Source organism: Drosophila willistoni (genome assembly GCF_018902025.1).
Source record: "Drosophila willistoni isolate 14030-0811.24 chromosome XR unlocalized genomic scaffold, UCI_dwil_1.1 Seg143, whole genome shotgun sequence".
Taxonomy (NCBI): Eukaryota; Metazoa; Arthropoda; class Insecta; order Diptera; family Drosophilidae; genus Drosophila; species Drosophila willistoni.
The window spans coordinates 6,147,125-6,170,216 of NW_025814056.1; the positions used below are offsets into that span (position 1 = coordinate 6,147,125).

The following is a 23,092-nucleotide window of genomic DNA, read 5'->3' on the forward strand; positions in this document are numbered from 1 at the left end:
AAAACCGAACAAAAGTTAATAATTTAATAACAAAAACAGAAGCAGAGTATAAAATACACACAAACACACACACACGCAAATATTAAACGAAACAAGGTGAACGAAAAAGTGAATCAAGAAAAAAGAGTTGCAACAAACAGAGTAAAGAGAAGAAGAAGCAGCAAGCAACAACCAAAACATACTTAAATTTTTTTTGTTGTTTTTCCATTTTGTGGTGTTTTTTTCTCCCTGTGTCTCTCTTTACCTCTGTGTGTGTGTGCCTCTGTGTGTTTTGTGAAGCAAAAGCAAAGCAAAGAAACAGAGAATCAAAAGAAAAGAAAAAAAATGAAAATGAAAATGTGATGTAAACTTTGTTGTAATCGAAAGAAGAAGAAACAAGAACACAAAAAAGAAAAAAAAACCAGGAACCGAGTAAACTTCAACTTAGAACAAACAAAAGGAGAAACGAAACAAACCAAAAACCGTTGCAAGAACGAGAAAGCGAGCGAGAGAGTTAAAGTGCGTGTGTGCGAGCGAGCAAGTGCTAACAAGAAAAGCTTACAAATTTTTGTTTGTTTGTGTTTGTTTTTTTTTGGTTTTTGTTATTGTTGTTGAGTTTTCGTTGTTTTTGTTGTTGTTGTTGTTGTGTGTGTGCTTGAAACCATGCCGGAAACAGAGCACGAATGCTGTAGCAAAGAATGGCTCCAATCAGAGCTTCGAGCCTTGGATGCCAAGGAGCTGATCATATTGGATTGCCGCGGCTCCCATGAGTATAGTGAATCGCATATACGCGGCGCTGTCAATCTCTGTATACCGAGCATAGTATTGAGACGATTGGCAGCTGGCAAAATTGATTTGGCCTCGACCATCAAGTCACCGGAGTTGAAGGAGCGCATTCAAACGGGTTATAAGCTCTGCCTCTTCATCTTGTACAATGGCGAGGGCGTGGCAATGCCTAATCAGGATGCAGTCACTGCCGCAGCAGCAGCAGCAGCAGCTGGAGCTGGAGTCGGAGCCGCTGCAGCATTTGCCATGTTGGGCAGCAATGGGAATGATTCGATCATAAATACCCTGCATCGTCGTCTCAAACAGGATGGCTGTCGCGTTGTATCATTGCAAGGTGAGTGAATATGTGTCTCTCTCTCCCTCTCACATTGAACCCTGGCCAAATCCCACATATCAGGAGATCTGTTGCTGATATTGACCTCTTAGGCAGGAAATTTTTTTTCCATTGGATTTAGACTTGAATTTTTTGTACACTCTTCATTTTTGATCATTTTCATCTCAAAATTTCATTCAAAACTTCAGTTACTCGTGAGAAATCGTGAATAATATTTGTTTTTGCGAATGCTAAATTTTCGATTTTTTTAAACAATCAAAGAAACTAAATGAATGATTCTACATACATATATCAAACAAAAGTATTTGTGTATGAATTATTAAATAACTCAAAGTACCTGAGTATCATTCATCTCATTAATTTCTTCATTGAATTCAAACTGAGTCAATTTATTTCACTTTTAAGCTTCATTCATTCTGAATATTGTCAGATATCTCTTAAATATTCATTAATGCAGCTTTCTAATAGATAATAGACAAACGCTTAATCATTTTCTATAATGTGATTCAAGTTTTCTTGTCAAAAATTATTTAATTTTCTATCAAAAACGGTTTTGAGTCATCAATTTCTCAACATTTTTGTTTAATTGAGCAAAATTCTTAGAATATTGTAGCCAAAACATATATTGGCATAATTTTGAACCCATTTCGAGTTGGTAAACGATTTGAAAACTGTTGATAAATATATATTTCTTTGAAAAGTAAATAAAAATGGACTACTGGCAATTGTTCTTTCTTCCATCCATCCCCTTCAGACCCCCCATATATACTCTGCATTGCTTTAAATAACAAAAATAAAAAAAAATGGTTTAAATTTATTTATATTTATTTTTTCTGGCATTTTTTCCGTTTTTCTTTTTGCATTTTCTGTTTATTTTTATTTTTTTCTGCTGCCTGGTTGTTGTTGTTGTTGTTGTTTCTGTTTGTTTTATTTTTAATGCTGCGGCATTTTTAGCCACAAGAACCAAAACAAAAATAAAGAATAAATAATATAGCGAAGCGCCTTTGCCTGGCCCCCATAAATAAACAACATTTTTGCGGAACAGACAAGCGGCATTATGTTTATAATCAAGACCCACCACCAACACCAACAACAACAACAACAACATCATATTAAGAGAATTTTTGTGTCTATGAGAAATATCAGCGAAAGGTAACAGCATATATAATGCATATATATGTATATATGGATGTAGATGTAGATGATGTTTCACTGATAAGTCTAGCGCCAGCCAGCCAGCCATTCAGCCTATTGACACATTCCATATAGAAGAAGATTAAACAGACATAGAGGACAGATCGCTAAATGATGATGTGATGATGTGGAATGATCTTGGAGGAAATATTATTGGCGACGTTGCTTTAAATAGAAATTTGTTGCTTTTTAACCCCTAGTTGAACTTGTTTCGCTTAAACGATTTTGTGTTCTAATCGATGTTTGTTTAAATGTCACTTGTATGTATGTACATACATATGTGTGTACGTATATCTATAGCTGAACCATTTGAACAATTAGCCATTCATCTATTTATCATTATATATACATATATTTATCTAGCCAACTGACTATATATGTATGTACATATAAATTATTTAAATGTGTTGATAAACCATTTGCTGTTGCCCCCTTACTTCCTCTTATATCCTGGCATACCTTTTCCATGCCATTCCCCTCCTCTCCCTCTCAACAGCTGTTTTGAAGTGATAAGATAAGTTAACTTTATTTTTCCATTGGCTGCAACAACAACAACAACAACAAAACAAAACAAAAAGTACAAATTTTTATCCAATAGTCGGCAAATATTTTGTTAAACTAAGAATTTTTATACCATACACCCATAGGGTGAAATGGTATATTAAAGTCGCCAAAATGTATGTAACAGGCAGAAGGAAGCATCTCCGACCCAACAAAGTATATATATTCTTGATCAGGATCAAAAACCGAGTCGATCTAGCCATGTCCGTCTGTCCGTCCGTCCATCCGTCCGTATGAACACCTAGATCTAAGGTGTCCGTCCGTAATCTAGCTTAATAGACGCGCCGACTATTTGACTATTGACTATTTAAAAAATTTGCCACGCCCATTTCCGCCCCCGAAAATTAAACAAACCAGATTTTCTCAAAAACTCACAAAGCTAAAGTCACCAAATTTAGTATGTATATTGGCTTAGTATGCGCGCAGAATACATATATTTTAATATGTTGCCACGCCCACTTCCGCCTCAATAATTTAGAAAAAACCGATTGGCTCTTGCAATTTTTTGACCATCGCGATCAAATTTGGCAGACTAATAAATCTTATCTATTTCTATCAAACTACCAAATTTGATTGAAATCGGACTAGAAACATACAAAATATACGTATGAACGTATTTTGCTACGCGATCCATTAGGGCAGAATTGGCCGTTGGCTAGTGGCGGCGCTAGAGTGCTCGTGTGTTTGTAGAGTGAGCGAGATAGCATATGGTAAACATGATAGCATGTTAAAACAATTTAATAGACATACATTTGGTTTTCGAAATTTTAAATATTTGTTTCACCTGGTGTATGGTATACCCAAGTCGGCGAGACGACTTACTTACTTCATTTTAACTAAGACTAGTTGAAATGATTTTGCTTCAGCCATTTTGATTATATTAATTCAGACTGACTATCTTCGTTTGCAACAAGGTAGAATGAAAAGAGACATAGGAAAAATTCCATTCCATTCCAGTTTTTCGTTCAATCGTTCATTCAGGTCACAAAAATTCTTTAACCATTTCGAGATCATTAAGAAAAATGTGAAGATTTTCTCAAGTGACCACCACTCCCCCTCACCTAGCCTTTTCTTTAGAGACCCTGATCTGTTTCGATGACAAGGAATTTTCACGCTGTTTTCTGGTGTGCAAAAATGTCAAGAGTATGAGGATTTCCCTGGTATTTCCAGGTCATAAACCACACCAACACACATCAACACACACACACACACACATGAATAGGGAAAACAAAGAAAAAATTCTCTAATTACCTGAGCACAGGTAGCCAGTAAGGTATCAATGTGTGTGTGTGTGTGTCTCCCTTTTGTTAGATGTGTGTATGTAGATAGATAGATAGATGAATTGCCCATCTGAATCGTTCCTGCTCACTCTCGGTCTCTGTCTCTATCTAACTTTCGTCTATGTAGTGGACAGAGTCCTGTACCATTTGACGTCATAACATACATACCTACTCTATATACATACATATATAAGTATCTATCTATATATACATACATACATACATACATATGTGGTTAGAAATAATATTTGAGCAACGCGACCTTATGTTATGCTAATTTTTTGGCCTTTTCAAATTCTATTTTCAAAATGAAACGAGTAAACAATGAGTGTGGGAAGAGTGAGAGAGAGAGAAAGAGTGAGTGAGTGAGTGGTGTGGAAAGGGGAGAGGGACATATATAGAGCCGGTCCATTTGTTGACGCTCCATTGTCAATTTGCGATATTAGCACACTTTGTCTGAATGGATGGTGGTGTTAGAGTGTTTGTGTGTGTGTGTGTGTCTGTGTGTGTATGGAACGTTGTTCGTGCGTAAGCTATGGAAAGCCTTCCATCTCTTGCCAACTCAAAAGGGGACGGGGTGCTAGGGAGGATGGGATTTTGGTGTGGTGAGAGGGGTGAGGAGGACGCCAGCGTCGTCGTCGGCTTGTAAGCGAACGGAAATTGAAGTGATAAAAATAAATATGAAGCCACAGTCTGATTTTTGCTCTGACGGCGACACATAGTCAGAAGATAATTATGTATGGAGGAACATACATATAGAAATAAAAAAAAAGAAGCCAAAATACATATATATGGTCAATTCAATGTACATAAGTATGAGTCATGAGCTTAGATTTCTCAATGAAAACTAAAACAAGTTAAAATTCAATAGAAAACCTTTCAGTTTAAAATGAATGGAACTAACTAAGAATTTAGCTTAATTTATTGGTGATAAATATGTAAACGTAATTTTACGTAAAGCTTTCGACATTTCCGTGAGAAACTCCGTCTTTTTGATGGCTTTTTTTGTAATGGACAGATCCAGACGGTGTTCGGTCCTATATTGGTAAAAATGTAAATTTGATGAATTTCATACTGATAAATAAATTTATCAAATTTTTTATTTAAAATCTTAGAAAAAATGTTCATATTTTATTATATTTTGGAAAGCGATTAATCGAATGTTGAGCTTCATTTCGATAAATTTGGAAAAACTTATCGATACGATTGACAATGCCGAAGTTTGCTTCTTTGATACTACTAATCAAAAATTGAAGCTTCTTTTCGATTAAATTTTTAAAACTTATCGATGCGATTATAAAGTTCACAGATAAATGCCGTTATTATCCATATTAAACTCTTACAACACATAACAATGTGTTTCGGTTAAACTTGTCCATGGAATTTATCCTAAAGTAAATTCTTGTAGAGTATTTTTGTTGTTGTTGTTTTTTGTGGCTGCTGCAAGCCGGGAGCTTATTAGCCATAAAATGCAATTAATTTGCTGTCTGCTTTCGTTTATGAAAGAAGAGAAGGAGGAGGACACGCGGGAGGACCAGGAAGACCGCGGATTGCACAAGCACATGCTAAACGCCATGAACTAAGTTGCAGTTGTAGCGAGTGCAAGATATATAAAGAGTGAGAGAGAGAGAGAGAGAGAGAGAGAGACAGAGAGTGGGGGAAAGATGGTGATGGAGAGAGACAACAAAATTAAGTCTAATTAAATGCCACTTTGTGTTGCAATTTCTGAGAATAAAAACAATTAAGGATGACTATGTGGTATGTCTGCTGGCACACACAAAGAGAGAGATAGAGAGAGAGTGAGTGAGTGAGTGAGTGAGAGGGGAGTGGGTGCAAAAAAAGAGACACAATATCATATTAAACTAAGCATTTCCGTTGTTGAGTTAATTCAATTTAGATTTAGCAAGGTTTCAAACCCTCACCACAGATCGCGTTTCTTTTGCTCTCCCTCCTACTCCCACTCCCACTCCGCACAACTGCATGGCATTCTCTAGAGAGACTCTCTAGAGACGTCGCGTCGTCGAGAGTGTCGAAAGTCAATGAACGATGCGTCGTCGCCAGAGTTTTTATTGGGGAGTCTCCACCTCCGCCGGATCGACTGGGCTGCATATTCTCTTCTTCATTGGGTGAGGCGGAGAAGAACTTGTCTGCTTGCCGCCGCCGCCACCGTCGCTTGATTTTTATTTTCTTCTTCTTTGTGTGTGTGTGTTTTTTCTTCTTTTTCTTTTATGGCCCAAGCGGATACAAAGCTCTTCTCTCTGTTTTACCTTTTCTTCTTATAACGTCTTCTCTTTTCTCTCTTCGCTGGTTCGTTCGTTCGACCCTTTTATAGAAATTGAACTCGAGGCCTGCTCTGCGCATGCGCAACCATAAAAAACAACTTCAACTTCAAAACTCCAACTTTGTTTCGTTTCGTTTTGCGCGCTTATTCGTCGATCGTTGCATCGAGTCGCGTTGCAGCAGCTTCTTCTTCTTCTTCGTCTCGCTGGTTGCAGCACGGAAAAACCCAACTAACGAATCAAAGCATAAAGCAACACAGACAAAAGATTTTTCCCAATTTGCTTTTCTCTTTTCTCCTATTTTCTCTGCATCTTTTGGTTTGAATGAGAGTTGTTTGCCTCAATTTGACAAGCTTGATTTTATTTCTGTTTTTTTTTTTTTTGTAACTTACATTTTATTTTCTCTCTCTTGTTTATTTTGGTCAATTTTCACATTTTTCATCTTTCACTTTTGAACACACATTGTGGAGGAGGAAAACGAGGAGGAGGAGAAGCAGGAGAAGAATGAGGAGGCAAGAAGAGTAGGAGAAAAACACGTGGCACAAACACTGCCAAGGTCGTTTGCCATCGATTGCCTCTCATTACAATTTGATGATAATTCATCAAAAAGCCCCCCCAAAAAAACAACAACAGCAACCGCAAAGAAGAGAAGTGAAATGAAGCCGCCAACTGAACTGCCTTCATCGACAAAAAAAAGAAAGAAAAAAAAACGACAGTTGGCCATTTGGCTATTGCTTGATTGGTTGGGTTGGTCTGGTTATGGTTTTCAGTTTTGGTCGGTTGGCTTGGTTTTTTTTGTTTAGTGCTTTGATGAACCACCTACATGCCAAAATTTCACAAACACTGGCCACAGATTCTTTGAAAACTTGTCCAAAGTACATATTCCGAAATCATTTCTAGCATAAAACCACTTTTGTTATAGATTAAAATGGATTAAGAGCTTTGTTTCTCAGGGGATATAGTTATTTACAAGAGAGTCTAAGGCAACATCTTCATTAGAGTCCTATGACATTATAGTCATTTTTTGATTATTTTTACTTGATTTTAAACATATTCTATAGAAAAATAGTTCAAGGACATTCAATTTATTTCAATTTTTGGAAACATTTGCCAAATTTAGCCTTTAGATTTAGCTCTAGGCACTTTTCACCCTTTCGCAACATAAGCGTAGCCGGGTAAAAACAGAAAAGAGCAGCTTTAAATTGTATTTGAATTATTTCTGAAGAATTCAAATTCAAATGTATTAAAAGAATTCAATTTAAAATGACCCACCCCTCCCTAATTTGAATCCCGGGAAAGCCAAATAAACCAAAGGCATAATTTACTTAAATTTTACCCTAAAGATAGGCAATGGAATTTGTTTTAGTGATCTCTATATGAATAATTGGAATTGAAACCACTGTAATCATTTCAAATTATAATCAGCCCACATGCAAAGTTGGACATTCTGACATGTCTCTCTCTCTCTCTCTCTCTCTCTATCTATCTCTGTCTCTCTCTAAGACTCCATCTGCCCAGTGTTGGCGTCAGCATATTTTGGAAAGCAATTCGGAGAGGTGGTCGACGACCATGTTAAAGTTGGTCGCTGGATTATATAGTAGTGTTCAGCCTACAGCAAGACAGCAACAACAACAACAAAAAATTTTTGTCGTTCTTATTTTTGTTGTCCACTGGTTGTGATTCTCTCGATATTTAACTTACTAAGAAGGATTTGGGTCAAAGTTTCAGCCCCCCCAAAAAAGTCTACCTCTGAATTGAGTGGGTTTTAATTAAAACAACCAGACACACACACACAGTCAGTCAGTCAGTCAATCGACTGACTAACGGTGAGGCGGCGGCCCACATTACCGACCAGATCTCGACCAGATCGACATTAAACATCCATTCACAAATCTTTTGTGCAAAATTATATATGTATATATTTTTGTTTTGCAGCAATTGAACGAACAACTTCCGGTCAAAAACTCAAAAATTTTTGTATGTGAGTGAGTGAGAAATATGTATGTATGTGTGTGTGTATCTGTGGGTTGCAATTCAACGGAAGTATCCAGGGAAAAAATAAACACACACACCAGCACACACCAGCAGATAGAGTTTGAGAGACCTAAAAAAGAGTCGCCCCATTCACTTTTCTGTTTTCTTGGCGGGGGACGACGCGTAAATTGTTATATTCTTGGAATTAGCAAACAACCAAGAAGCCAATCGTTTTGTCTGCCTTTTGTCGCGTCGCAAAAACTACAACAAATAAACAGAAAACAGAAATAAATAAATAAAAAAGCAAAACAGAAAAAAAAGGCGAAATCCCCAAAGAAAACCAGAAGGCTCGCAATAACTTTGACTACATAATTTATGTACCTAGCATATTTTTATACCCTTACTAAAATGGTTGTCTCTTTTCGATATTTTTAGACTTTTTTTTATAAAGTCCCTTAACAAGTTTCTGTTTTTAAAGCAACTTTAAAGGATCTTGAATCCTTTCTTAAGACCAACAGATAAACACAAAAACTTAAGGTTGAAAATGCTTTCCCCTTTAAACTAAAGGGTATCCAAAACCCCAACAAAGAAGTAAACAGCGACAGGGATAGCAATAGAGAGGGAGAGGGAGAGGGAGAAAGAGAGGAAGCGAGAAGGAAAAAGAAGTAAGACGGCATTAAAATGAAATGAAGCTAAAAAGTTGTTGGAACGTTGCATGCATAAATTTACAGAAATGTAGGAGAGAGGGGGGAGACTGGTGAAGGAGCAGCAGCAGCAGCAGCAGGAAGGGCAAAAGAATGAGATGGATGAAGAGCAAAAAGTGAATGAGACAGAGAGTAGGTGGTGGACGAACGCAGAGGCACAACAACAACAACAACAGCACAAGCAGCAAGCATAAACATGAACGCATTTCATCAAAGTGCAAATTAGCAACAGATTCCAAAACGAGAACGAGCCACAAAAACAGCAGCAACAGCAACAACAACAACAACAACAGTTTACTAAGAATGGTTGCTTGATAGGGTTCAATGAAGGAGCCACAATGGGGAGGTGGGGGACGGGCAGATAAAGCAGGAAGAATCTGCTTTGTGAGTGCGTGCGAATGTGTGTGGTTCGTGTCTGTGCTATATTCAACATCATGAACTCTCAGTTTAGGTTTTATGATATCGAAGATATTGTAATATAATGCCGTATTAGCACTTAACCTATACTAGCTAACATATGTACACACAGGAAATTTCAAGCATTCTAAATGGCTAATATACTTAAAAAATTCTACTTGATTTACTCTCTTTGAGAGGCATCGTAATATCTATGTATTTCTTAACAGGTTGTTTCCAATTTGGTTTAGATTAAAATGGTCAGGCAGATCCTGAGATCCTTGGGGCCAGGTAACGCAATAAACGCCATACACACATGTCCTATGTACATATACATATATTTATGAGAGTTACTCTCTAATGGATGCCAAAAGTTACTTTGATATGATTCCTGTTAGAGCTGGACAACTATCGATAGCACTATTGAAGTATCGATTTTTAAACTTTCTGATTCATTATCGGTATTTATAGTAATGAGCGCTAAAGGTTTTTTTTTTCCAATTTCAGCATAATGAATCCATCATCTACAGAATCTTGACTGACAATTATCAAACAAATGTTGATATACTTAAAATTTTGTGTTAATTGTCTCTGTAATTATTTTTGCTTCGAATTATGTCATTCTACCTCTGACATTTTGCATAATAGATTATAAAAGACATATGTATGTATGTATGGACATATCTTAACTGAAGTGATATTGTCATTTTAATTCGAAGTCTGCTATTTTCCCTTAAATTTTAAAGTTTTTAAACTTAAAAAACAGGAAGACCTAAAAAGCTTTAAAAAGGGATACTATCGATGGTATCGAAAGATGCCATTATCGATAGTTTCCCGGCTCTAATTTCTAGTGTTTGATTTTGAAGTTTTCGCAGTCGTAGCATATAGAAAATCTGGCTTAAAGCAAAAGTTTAACATTTCAATTTTGTGTGTTTCACTTGCAAAAAGGAAGGGCAATCTCTGTGCAGCATCTCTCGACGTATATCAATATTGCCAGGGTCCGCGTCTGTGATATCATTCCTCTTATAATTTCATCTCCCTTCAATGGCATTACTTAGGGCAGGGAGGTAGTCCCCCTTGACAATTCCCTTACGTCTTCTGTTTCAGTTTCTGTTGCTATTTGCTGCATCTTCTCTTCCACTTTTTCATCTTGATGATGCTTCTTGTTATGACCGGCGCGAGCTATGTCAACAAGGAGGAAAAGGCACCAGCAGCAGCAGCAACAAAACTACTCCAGATGAGAGAAACGTGCGCGTTTGCCTTGGTAGTGTTCCCTGGTTGCTTCCTACTTCAGACTGTGCGCAATTTTTGTTTTTTTTTTCATGCAACACTAAAGACATAAGACCCATAAGAATGAAGAAGGAGAGAATGAAGTGCATTGTTCAGCGGGTTTCAGAATATCATAAAACTTTGTTGTATGTAATAAAAAAAAAAAGAGGAGAAGACATTTGCCAATTCCTGTTTGTGTGTATTGCATGTGGGTACCATAAAAAGCTAAATAAATGAATTGAAATTAAATTTTCTGTTTGGTTGGCTAATTAGAATGCAATTTGTACAAAGTTAAACAGTTAATTCTTTTCAATTGTACTAATGAGAAAAGGGCTCAAGTAGTCAGGTTTTGAAAGGACATGTGCCACACTTGACCTTTAGTTACTTTTAAATCATTTTGCTTGATAGCTTTCAAATTGGTATATACAGAATTTTATAAGAAAAATGTACATAGATTTGGTGTTCCTTTTCGAAATGTGCGACACCAAACAGAGTGGGATTCAGATTCATCTTTTATGCTGATCTAGCACCGCTCTCGAGTTTCAGTTTCAGGGTTGTGAAGTCCCCCCCGTACCCCCTTCCACGTCTGTGCCACTCACTGTTTCACTCTTTCTTCTTCATTGTGCAAGACTAGTGTTGTTTCTTTTTGCGTTTTATTTTGGTATATACATACATACATACATATAAATATATATATATATTTTTTTGGCGCTTTAAGCATTTCATTTCGAAATTGAAATTCAAAGCACGTTGTTGAGCACAGAGAGCTACCGGATAGCGAAATGTTGTTATTGTTAGTAAACTGGACGACTGTGAATCGCTGTAAGTGCATGATGGGGAGAGAGGGCGGTAGGAGGAGGAGGAGGAGGAAACTAGCCCCAGCGGGTTATCTTGCAGTTAGTTGTAGTATTGAATAAAACCAAGCCACGATGAAGAAGAAAACGTAGCAGCAGCAGAAGAAGAAAAAGAAGAAGAAGGAGGATGTGATGATAGTAGCCATACCCAAAAGAGTTGTTTTCCTTTATTATGCAGAAATAAGAGTGAAAAAAGTGGGGAAAATCAATAAAGACAAAGACGAGCAAGATAATCGGTCGCTAGGCACTTGTTGCATGCCCCAGGCAAATTGAAACTGAAACTGAAATGACAAAGCAAATCCATCTGCAATTACAGAGGCAGGCGGCAAGGCAGCAACAGGAAGTTGCACATTAAACTTGACCCCATTTGGCAAAGCTTTATCTACCCGCCGCCGACCATCCCCCTTATCCAATCAACTCCCAAGCAACCCCTTGACCTTTCCCACTTGTTCCCCATCCTTTTATGCTTTCTCTTTCTCTCTTCATCCAATCCATTTAAAATCCAAACCAAACACAATATACAGTTATACAGATACAATTTGGCAACAAAGCTCTCGCTTTCTCTCTCTCACTCTCTCTCTTTCTATCGCATTGTCTCTGTCGCTCTCGAATTTCCTTTGTGGCACTTCAATTATTCCGGATTTTACTATATGTATGTATGTGTGCGTGCGTGTGTGTGTGTGTGTATGTGTGTATGCTTTTGCATTGTAAAATTTTCTGTTTCGCCCTGTTGCCAAATTTCATTTTCAACGTTATTATTATTATTATTTTGTATTTTTTTTTTCTTTTCTTCCTTTCTGTGCGCAAACAGAAAATATAATTAATTAATAATGCGGCATCCCAGGTCTGGGTTAAGCTGCTGCGGCTTCTTGTATGCCTATTTATAGATCCAACGGCAAACCAACCATTATAACACCGCCCTCGTAACCGCCCCGACTCCGCGCCTGGGGGGTACATATACATATACATACTTATACTTATATATGTATGTAGGTTAAGAATTGTATGCTCTGTTGTGCGTGGGTGTGGAATGAACGAAATAAGGTTTTTGCTTATTTACATTTTGATTGATTGGCTTACGCAGTTTGACATTTTTGTTTAGGCCCAAGGGGCAAGTCCTTGAAAACCCTCAAAATACACACACACACACACACACCGCATCATTCAATCAGTTTCTTACCCCTCCTCGCTCTTGGTAAATTACTCTCATGTTATACTCTCTCTTAATATTTGCCTAAATGTCTCTAAATTATGAGTATTAACTATGAGTATAAGTTATAAGTAGTATAACCAATGTATAAGTATGATTATGAGTATGAGTATGAATACACAAATGAATTTATGAGTTTTAATTGGGATATGAATATGAATTGCAATACTCATTATGTACTCTCTCCTAATTTGTGCCTAAATGCCTATGAATATGAGTACAATGAAAGAATTCTTCGTTAATCCACAATTCTTTCTATTATTCCCGATGGAACTACTCTTGAGTATTGCTTCATCGGGGGAAATCGAGTATTATGAGTACAGAGTATAAAAATTCATCTATAAGTCGTAATTGGAATATGAATGAACCAATCTATGAGTATTAATGGGAAAGGATCATGGCTTTTGGTAAATCTATCTCATAATAAATGTATGAATATGAATATTGATATATGTACATTCTCTTACAGATCAGATGTGTGTGTAAGAGTGTGAGTGTATGTGTTGTGTGAAACGAGTTCGTTGAAAAACAAATTTGTACATTCACCGAAATTTAATTGTGGATAGAGAAATAAGAGTGCACATTACTTTGTCCATGCTTCAAATGAAATCAGACTGCTGGGAAGCTGCCGGCATCTAATTATTACGGAGAACTGCACACGTACATACATATATACTAATACATGCACATGACTTGGCTCACATATTCATTAGAATTACCATATCTTGTGTCTAGAAATTCATTTTGGGGAAATTAATTAATCCATTGCCATAAGCCATAGAGTTAGTTATACGTAATGACACCTGTCGGGGGATTCTGGTGAAAACTGTCAAAATCAATGATACAATTGAATTTACAATTAAATTCAAAACTTTAAAACTAATTGGTTTAATCTTTGAGGAAGAGGTAGAGTCTTCGTGGTCAGTGTCGAATAATAATTGCAACGGCATTGCATTTTTGGCCAACTTCCGGTATTCTGTCGTTAATAACGAAATCTTCTTCATCATTTGTCGATGACCTCTCTCTGCCACATACATATAAACTCACATGGCACAATTGTCAGCTATTAGCATGTGCAACGTTGTAGAACGGCCTCCTAACTAAACTAGTCGTCTAGTCGCTAGTTTTAATAATACAAAAATTGACAGAAATATAGTTAACTAAACTTCATCTCTCTCTCACTCTCTTAAAATGCGGAAGTCGCTTTACACACAAGATGAAAGGCAAAAGCAAATTATGTCGCCATGTCCGCTTGCCACACCCCGTGCCCCCCCCCCTCTTGGTACTACTCTCTGAGCCTCCTATCCATAACACAAGGCCCGGCAGCTCAATTGCAGCAAATTGAGTCGACGTCGCGACGTCGAAAAAAAAGAGAAAGAAAAAAACTACAGTGAAAAATTAAATTGAATGCATGAATGAATGAAACGGTATAAAAAAATCGACTTTAACTATGTATGCATGGGGGGGGGGACTCTTCTTCTTTTTCATTTTCGCAACAACAACAACAAGAGTAAAAAAAAAACCAAAATGGTTGCGTGCAATCTTGCCACTTATTTTCGGTCCCGCTCTCTTTGTTGTTGTTGCTGTTGTTTGGTGGGGTTCGTTCATTCATAAAAGCAATTTCAAAGGCGGCTTATGTAAAAAAAAAAAAAAAATACGAAAAAAAAACAAGTACAGACTCTTTCACTTTTTCCATTGAAACCCCTCCCCCTCGGAAGGGATGCAAGTTGGAGTGGGTTGCATGCCAACATACATATATTTAGTTAGGTTTCAGGTATCTTTGATATAGGTTCATGTCTAGGCTAATCTAAAACATTTTTTAATACTTCAAACTACTCAACATTGATTAGAGGTAAAATTTTAATTTAAAGAAATGAAATGAGATTTTCAAAACTATATATTTTGCTTGATATGATCAAACTTAAAGGGTTATTATAGACAGACTGACAATGATGCGTTTGCCTGAGCTACTTTTTTCAGTATTTCCTGTGTGTGTGTATAGGGTATTTTTGAATACATGGAATTTTTTTTAATGTGCGGGCGTTTATTTAGAATTTTGTTGAGGTTTTTTTTTTTTTTGGCTATACTTGTTGTCTGTTGTATATTTAGTCAGGTCTCTCACTCACTTTGTCTCTATCTCCCTTTCCCCTCTCTATCTCTCTCCCTCTCTCTCTGTTTCTTTGGTCGTATACAATTTAAGCTACGTTCATTTTTGGTTTTATTGTCGTAGGCGGTGGCCAATGTGGGCGATGTCGACAGCACCTGGAACTGGGTTTTTTTTTTTCTTTCTGTATGCCATCTTACTTCCTACCTCTCTACCACTTAGTCTTTCTCTCCTTTGCCCTCTCTCTTTCTCTCTCACCTACGTCAAAGTATTTTAGCTAGTCGATGAGTTAACTTCCTTTAGAGTAACTAGAAAAATTTAGCAATTGCGAAACCTTTAAGTAATCTTCATTGGAAAAAAATAAAATACGATCGTTTTAGGACTGTATGTATGTATCTAAAATTCTCGAGTTAGCATAAGTATTATATTAAAGTTAAACAACTTTTAAACACATTTCGCTTATCGTGTTGGCGGGGGATTTGAGTGATGCTCCTGGCATTCTTCTTCAATCCCTTTGTTGAGTATAATCATTTATGTATACGAGATATATATTCTTTCGTTTTGTTTTGGAATTTGTTAAAATGTTCTTCCTCCCCACCTTTTTTGCTTTCTGTGTATGTGTGTGTGTGCGTGTGTTTGTGTTTTTACTTATTACAAAATATGCTTTTAATCACTCTCCATACATTTTTCCATCTGCCACAGATGCCATAATGCCATGCCATCTGTAAACATTCTGCTTTTTTGTGGACTTTTTAGCTTTTTGGGGGAGTTTTGAAATGTTTGTCATAGGGATTTATGCGTGTGTGTGTGTGTGTGTGTGTGTGTGTGTGTGTGGGGGGGGGGGGGGATGGGGTGAAATCAATATTACGCATACGCAATGTATGACTGACTAACTGACAGCAGACCCTCCTCATACTATGTATACTAAATGCTCTACTCTGCTTTGCTCTGGAAATGCAGTCAGCCATGTGTTACACAATACACATAAAAATTGTATACACACACATGGCGGTGGGGGGAGGGGGGTGGGGGTCATATATAGCACCTACATACATACATGTATGTATAACAAGATGATGAATGAAAAACCAGACCACGATGTCGACGACGACGACGACGACTACGACGACTGTAGTTCAATGCTATTTGTCAATGAGTCAGAGACACAACGAGCCATTAGCCCAGCCAGCCAGCCAGCCAGCCAGCCATCCGCACCACATCCGAGATATGCATATACATATGTATGTATGTATACATAGAGGGGCGAACGCATCGACATAATGCCGCAACACACGTTTTTAGTGTCTCTCTATCTTGCCTACACCCCCAAGCGCCTCTCCACCGTCATTTTCGTGACGCTGTAAAAATAAGACGAAAACCAATCCATCCAATCGCAATCGCAATATCAACCCAAACCCAAACCCAACCCAAAGAGCCAAACAACCCGACATGGCCCCAATTTTGTTTACATTCTTCTTTTTAAATTTGTTCTCTTTGCTTGCTTTTTGCTTATTTTTGGAGGCACATTTTTTACGTTCAGGGCATAAACAAAATGCAATGGAAAATGGGGAAAGATGGGAGGGAGGGGTCGATTGGGAAAGATACACTCACGTAGATATTAATGTCTACCACTTCCGTCTTTGATGGACGAGGAATTTATTTTTGAGTTTAGTTCCTACAATGGAAGAACTCTCCCACTTTGTTGTTCTTTTTCTTTGTTTCGTTGTTTTCGTTTTCTTTTTACTAATTTCGCAAAAACGCGCTGCCGCCCACGCTTTGACATTTTAAAGAACTCGTGTAAAGGAACGGAAGTTGATTGATATTGATTACAACATGATTGATTCGATGCGACATCAAATAAATAGTGGGGGTAGGATGTATGTATATGTATATGTATATATGTAGGTGTAGGTGTGTGAGATGAGAAGAGCAGGGGGAAACAGTCAGGGCTTGGGTCAGGGATGTTGCAAATGTCAATGTAGTACAAGTTTTGTTTATACTGCACTTGGATTATAATGCCCTTCGGCGGGCTCTGTACGGTTTATTATTATTTATGCGCACGCTCGAGCTATCAAGTGATATAATCTACAAAGTTAATTGACAATTTGCAAATATTAAATGCCAAATGGTCAGACCAAAAGCAGCGATAATACCTTTTCATCATTTGAATTTTACAGCCACACTAATTACAGACCAAGCTTCTTAAGTATTTGTTTTCTTTTTTTTTTTTTTTTTTGTTTTTGTCGTTGTCAATCAGTGCTAAAGAACTTTTGTCGATAAGATATTGTACATTGACTATGCATTTAGCCACTAAACTTATAATCTAGCCGCATTTTCTAAGAAGAGCCTTTAACTTTCTAAACAATTTGTTATAAATAGGAATTTGTTTTAAATTTTTCCGTTGTATTTGCGGTTTGTTATTTGTTGTTTGTTTTGTTTTCGCCATATTTTACTCGTGCTGTGGTGCTTCCGGTTTGTGCGGTTACCCCCATCGATGGATTAAACGGACGTACGTGCCTGGTGACCTGATGTGGATTTAACGGACGATGGCTGATGATAATGGGTAATGGGCAATAGGCAATGGGTGATGGGTGCTGGTTGCTTGACTGATGATGATGATGTTGAGGTTGTGTTCCACTTAAGGGAGCTGCGTCACCTAAACCACAAAATTAATTAAGCAAAATGCCCCCACAAAATGTAAAAAGTAAATCCATATAAGGGCTCACAAAGGTACTACTACACACACACACACACACACACACACACGCACACACCCATCGACCGACCTCCCAAAAAAAAAAAATAAGAGTCAACCGCTTCTCGCTTCTCCACTACTCCTCCATGCCATCCATCTAACTGTTTTTAGGTCTACGTCATTTCCGTTGGGCAAAATGTTGAATGAATAGAGCTTTGTCTGTATGTATGCATCTTCTCTCCCTCTCTTACTCACTATCTTGTCATATATGTGGGTGTGTGTATTGTTGTTTGTTTGTATGCCAAGCTAAAAGTTATTTAACTCACGTTTTTTTGCCCCCACCATCTCCCCTCTAACATGTCTCCGTATCTCTATCTCCCTCTATCTATATCTCTCTCCATACACACACACGGCAAAAAAAGCAAACAAACAAGAGGTAGATAAGCAATAACGAAACGAAAAAAAAGTGTAATAACAATACATATACATACATACATATATATCTATAAAAAAAAAATTATACACCAACAATATGTATGTACATACATACATACATATATATTTATAAACAAATAAATGAACAATGAATGAGAGAAATGAAATGATCAACCATAAGGCTTGATGCCATTTATTGTTGTTGGAGTTGTAAATATTCCTACATATATATGTATGTTTTTTTTTTATTGTCAAATGCGAAATTTGTTTTGTCAAGTGGGCGGGGCAGGTGGGCGAGGTGGTCGTTTGAAATCCGGTTAACAAAAAAAACAACAAAAAAAAAACTAAACAAATTTCAGTTTTGTTATATCTCTCGTTTGTCATTATTTTTGTTTTATTTTCAAGTTTACATTTGAAAACTTTTTGAAGGTCATTGTTTCCACTTAATGTGTGCTGTGTGTGAACTCATCAATGAAACAATACACACACACGCACACACACAACAGCACAGAGAACGTGACAAAACAAAAAAAAAAAAATCATAATACTATATGTATATTTGCTTATATGGTAAGACAAGTAGAGAAACCAATAGAGATAGAGACAAGCGACAGAGAAATACAATACTTAACATTTGTAAATGTAGATAAATTTATTATAAAATATATAGATTTATATGTATAGATTTATATGTATATATGGCATTACGACCACTTGAAGATCGAAGTTTTAGGGCTAATTAAATTCCACTTTTATACATCGTAATAAATACAATAAGCAAAAGGCTTTAACTTGCATTTTTTGATGTTATATAATATCAATATATCAAAATGATGAATTACACACATTAAAAGAAATATCTCAAACATAAATTTTTAAACACATCTTTGTTACTATATATATATAGTTCATCACCTTAATAAGTCTATTTAAAACCTTCTTGTTATTAGTTTAACACAGAAGACTCTTCCGTATGGTTAAATTCTGATTCATATTTAATTACAATAACAAAATGTAAGGCTATTGCTGTTTATGATTTTAAAAAAGTTCGAATCTGTTTAAAAAAAAGGATCATAAGCAACCCATCCAGAGAAACCCTAGCTCAAGGAGTCATTTAGTCATTTATGATCTATCTATTTATGATTCAGGAAAAAGGATAACATATTTCTAAAATGCTGTGTGGAATCCGTCTGTTATAAATTATAAAGTTAGATATATTAGATATATTTTAGAAATATCTAATCTGAGAAATAAATGTATATAAAATAGATACTGAAAAGTTTCGAATAATAAAAAAATACATAGAATATAATACAAAAGAAGAGGAGTTTAAGATGATCAAATTGGAATTGATTAACAACCTTGGTTTATTGTCATATAGTAACGTTCGAATAAAATTCTTAAAGCACCATTTTCGATTGTTATCACAGTCATAAATTATTGTTATCGGTAATTTATATCTATACATATAAATACATATATTAATATATATATATTTATAGGACAACATTAGTGTCCTATTTAGCATGATTACATGAAGTTTTCAACACAAGAACATATAAAATGTGTAAATTGACTATTCCGGTGCATATTTTTAACATCTTTTCCCATGTAACTAAATTTCATATTGATTTTCTACCTACATACGAGAGACTATGACGCGTTTTGAATGCATTTCTCAGCGATCTTGGTATTTTTAGAAAGCAGCAAATATTATTAACGACCAAGGCAACGATGTTGATGAGGATGATGTCAATGATGCAGTTACTCTTGCAAACGGAAATTGCTATCAAATGCAGTTTGTCATGTCCATGTAGTCAACGCAGCAACAGGAGAGGCATCAAGAGAGAGAGAGAGAGAAAGAGAGATATGAAGGAGAAAAATCTAGGGGGGAGGAAGATGGAAAAATGTCAATGGTTATTTTTTCTACCTTTATTTCTCTCTCTCTTTCTCTCTATCTCTCTCTCTCTCTGGCTCTCTGTTCATATCTTTAGCTATTTTTAAACCAAATATATTGAACCGGCATATTGCGTATACAACCCGTTGAACGGATTGTGTGATAAGCAGTCCATACACAATGTTGCCTCTTCTTTGTTGTTTTACATGTTCGTCTTTGGTCTGTTCTTTCTTTTTGCATTGTGCCACATTCCTCTCTTCCTCTCTCTCTCTCTCTCTCTCTCTCTCTCTTGCACTCTTTTTGATTTTAGTTATTTGCTAATAGTCAGTATGTCTGTATATAGTATTTTTTTCTCCTCTTTTTATTGTGTTTTCTGCGAAATCGCATTTAATATGCGCCAAGTAGGAAATTGTAAGCTTCCGTTTTGTGTTTATGCTGATGGATGACAATTTCAATTTGAATTCCAATTCCCAGAGCCCCGGAGCCGGGAGCCAGAGACAGATAGATACAACTACTGCTACGACTACTCAGTAGTATTGGGGCTATGCTCGGTCGATGATTATAAATATAGAAACAGTATTTCCGTTTCGATTTTTACTTCCATTTCCGTTTCTAATTGGGCGCAATAGATCATTATGACGACGATGATGATGATGATGATGATAATGAAGAAAGGATTGAGACGTTAGAAAGCAAAGAGAAGAAGGGGCTAGGGCAGCTTTAAAGTCACAACATTTATTTATGAATGAGTCGCTTGAAAGAATTTTACAGACACACACACATACACACACACTTGAGTGTGGGTGCCGACAAGTAGCAGGTATTCAGTCTCTGTGTGTGTGTTACATAGGTGTTGCCTTACCAAAGACCAAAGACAAGCTACACTTGGCCAAGCATAACGAACGCAACAAATTCCACAGGCCTCAAATGACAGAGCAAAAAAAAAAAAAATGAATATATATGTACATACATACAAAAGCATTCTAAAGTTTCGCCGCATCTTTTACGTTTCGTTTTTCTTGCAGACGGTTTCTCCAGTTTTCGTCAAGCATTTCCGGAATGGTGTGAGGATGATAATCAGGCACATAACAAAGAAATGGAATCTAGTCGCAATGTACAGACCGATCAGCTAATGGGTCTAAGGTAAGTCACATGAAGTTAGCCAAAAAAAGAAAAGAAAGAATAAAATTTGATCTTCTCTTTGCTGCAGATCCCTTCGCATTTCCACACCGCATTCCGATTCGGCATGCAGCAGCTCAGCCGAATCCTCGGACTGTGAGAGTACAACACATCATCATCACCATCATCATCATCATCATCATAGTTACAATGAGGCGCCCGTTGAGATAATACCAGGTCTTCTATTTCTGGGCAATGCTTCACACAGTGGCGACTCGAATGCATTGCAAAAGTATAATATTAAGGTAAATATTTCGTAACTTTAACCAAAAAAAAAAGTGCAACTAGCTAACTTTGTTACATTTCTTTGTCTTTTAGTACGTTTTAAATGTCACACCAGATTTGCCAAATGAATTTGAAAAGTCAGGCATTATCAAGTATCTGCAAATACCCATTACCGATCATTATTCCCAGGATTTGGCCATTCATTTTCCAGATGCCATACAATTTATAGGTAAGACAGAAATCTAAGAGAAGAAAGACTTGCCCCCCTCGATAATTTGGTGTGGGTTTAGTCTAGTTTAGTTGTAGTTTGAATACGATTCAAACGATTATGTCATACTGGTGGCATGAAAAGATGTATTCAAGCATTATTAATCTTTGAATTTTCCATTTCTTTACAGAGGAAGCGCGCTCTGCGAACTCGGCGGTGCTGGTCCACTGCCTGGCCGGCGTTTCACGTTCGGTGACCGTAACGCTCGCCTATTTGATGCACACACGAGCGCTCAGCTTGAACGATGCGTTCATGATGGTGCGTGACCGGAAGCCGGATGTGTCGCCCAACTTTCATTTTATGCAGCAACTGCAATCCTTTGAGAATCAACTCCGCCGCAGTCCCAGCAGTGATGGCCATGCCATGGACGAGGGGGGACATCATCATCATCATCATCATCATAATCATCATAATCATAATCATCACCATCATCATACCATAACGACAACGGGCACACATTTGGTTGCCAATACAAATGCCGCCAATGTCCTAAATGCCGCCACAAATCCAACAATGGTACGCCAATGCGGACGCAGTGGATCAAAATTCTCATGCAATTGCATTGCCGCCGATTGCAAATGTATGCAAACTGGCGGATTTATGGCTGCCCATTTGGCCAAAGCGACTGGTGTCTCACCGGATTCGGGCATTGAGTTTGATCGTTGGACACCATCGTCGGATACGGGACTCAAATGAGACGAACTGGGTGGGAAGTGTTTTGTGTTGCCACCAAGTCAGGAAACAATCAATGTGTGTGCAGGTTATGCCGCCTCCTCGGCCGCCGCTGCCGTCTCCACCTTATCATCATCATCATTATCATCATCATCGTCGTCGTCGTCGTCGTCTTCAACAACATCATCGCCGCCGCTGCCGCCCATCATTTTGGCCACAAGTAATCCGGATAATATGTCGCCAGCAAGTACAACAAGTTCATCCACATCGACTACAACAACAGCTGAGGCGGTGTCTGTTGTTGAAGTAGTCCTTGCCGCTGTCAATAGAGCGAAGGATGAGGACGACAATGATGAGGAAGAGGATGATGAGCATGAAAACGATAATGAGATGATGGCAGTTTAAAAGAGACACAATTCTCGTTTCCCATCTCCCACACACACACACACATACACACACACAAACCATATGCATATACAGATGAATATATTAGTTTATTAAGAGAAAATCGGTGAACCCTCCTCATGATGAGGAAAATGGAAACCAAGGAAAACAAAAACTTTTCTTGTTTATCCTTTGTTCTATCTATTCTATTCTTTTTTTTTTATTTTTTTTTTTTATTATAAAGATATACCATAATCTTCCCAACTGTCCACCCCCCCCGCCATCCACATCCCCATTTTCCAAAATAATAATATTATTATATGTAATATTAAACATAATTTCTAGTTAAGTCAAAAATGTTTATTAAACAACAACAAATTAAAACAAAGTAAAAAACAAACAAAAAAACAACA

At 37.1% G+C, this 23,092-nt stretch overlaps 1 protein-coding gene across 1 annotated transcript; it reads left to right on the forward strand.

Moving 5' to 3' along the window:
* Nucleotides 1–587: 587 nt before the first annotated feature.
* LOC6645614 (dual specificity protein phosphatase Mpk3) lies at nt 588–23,082 on the forward strand. Its single transcript, XM_023177330.2, has 5 exons — nt 588–1,099; nt 20,977–21,094; nt 21,162–21,375; nt 21,449–21,584; nt 21,754–23,082. The coding sequence occupies exons 1-5, from the start codon at nt 643–645 to the stop codon at nt 22,317–22,319; spliced, it is 1,491 nt and encodes a 496-aa protein (XP_023033098.1). The 5' UTR covers nt 588–642; the 3' UTR covers nt 22,320–23,082.
* Nucleotides 23,083–23,092: the final 10 nt, after the last annotated feature.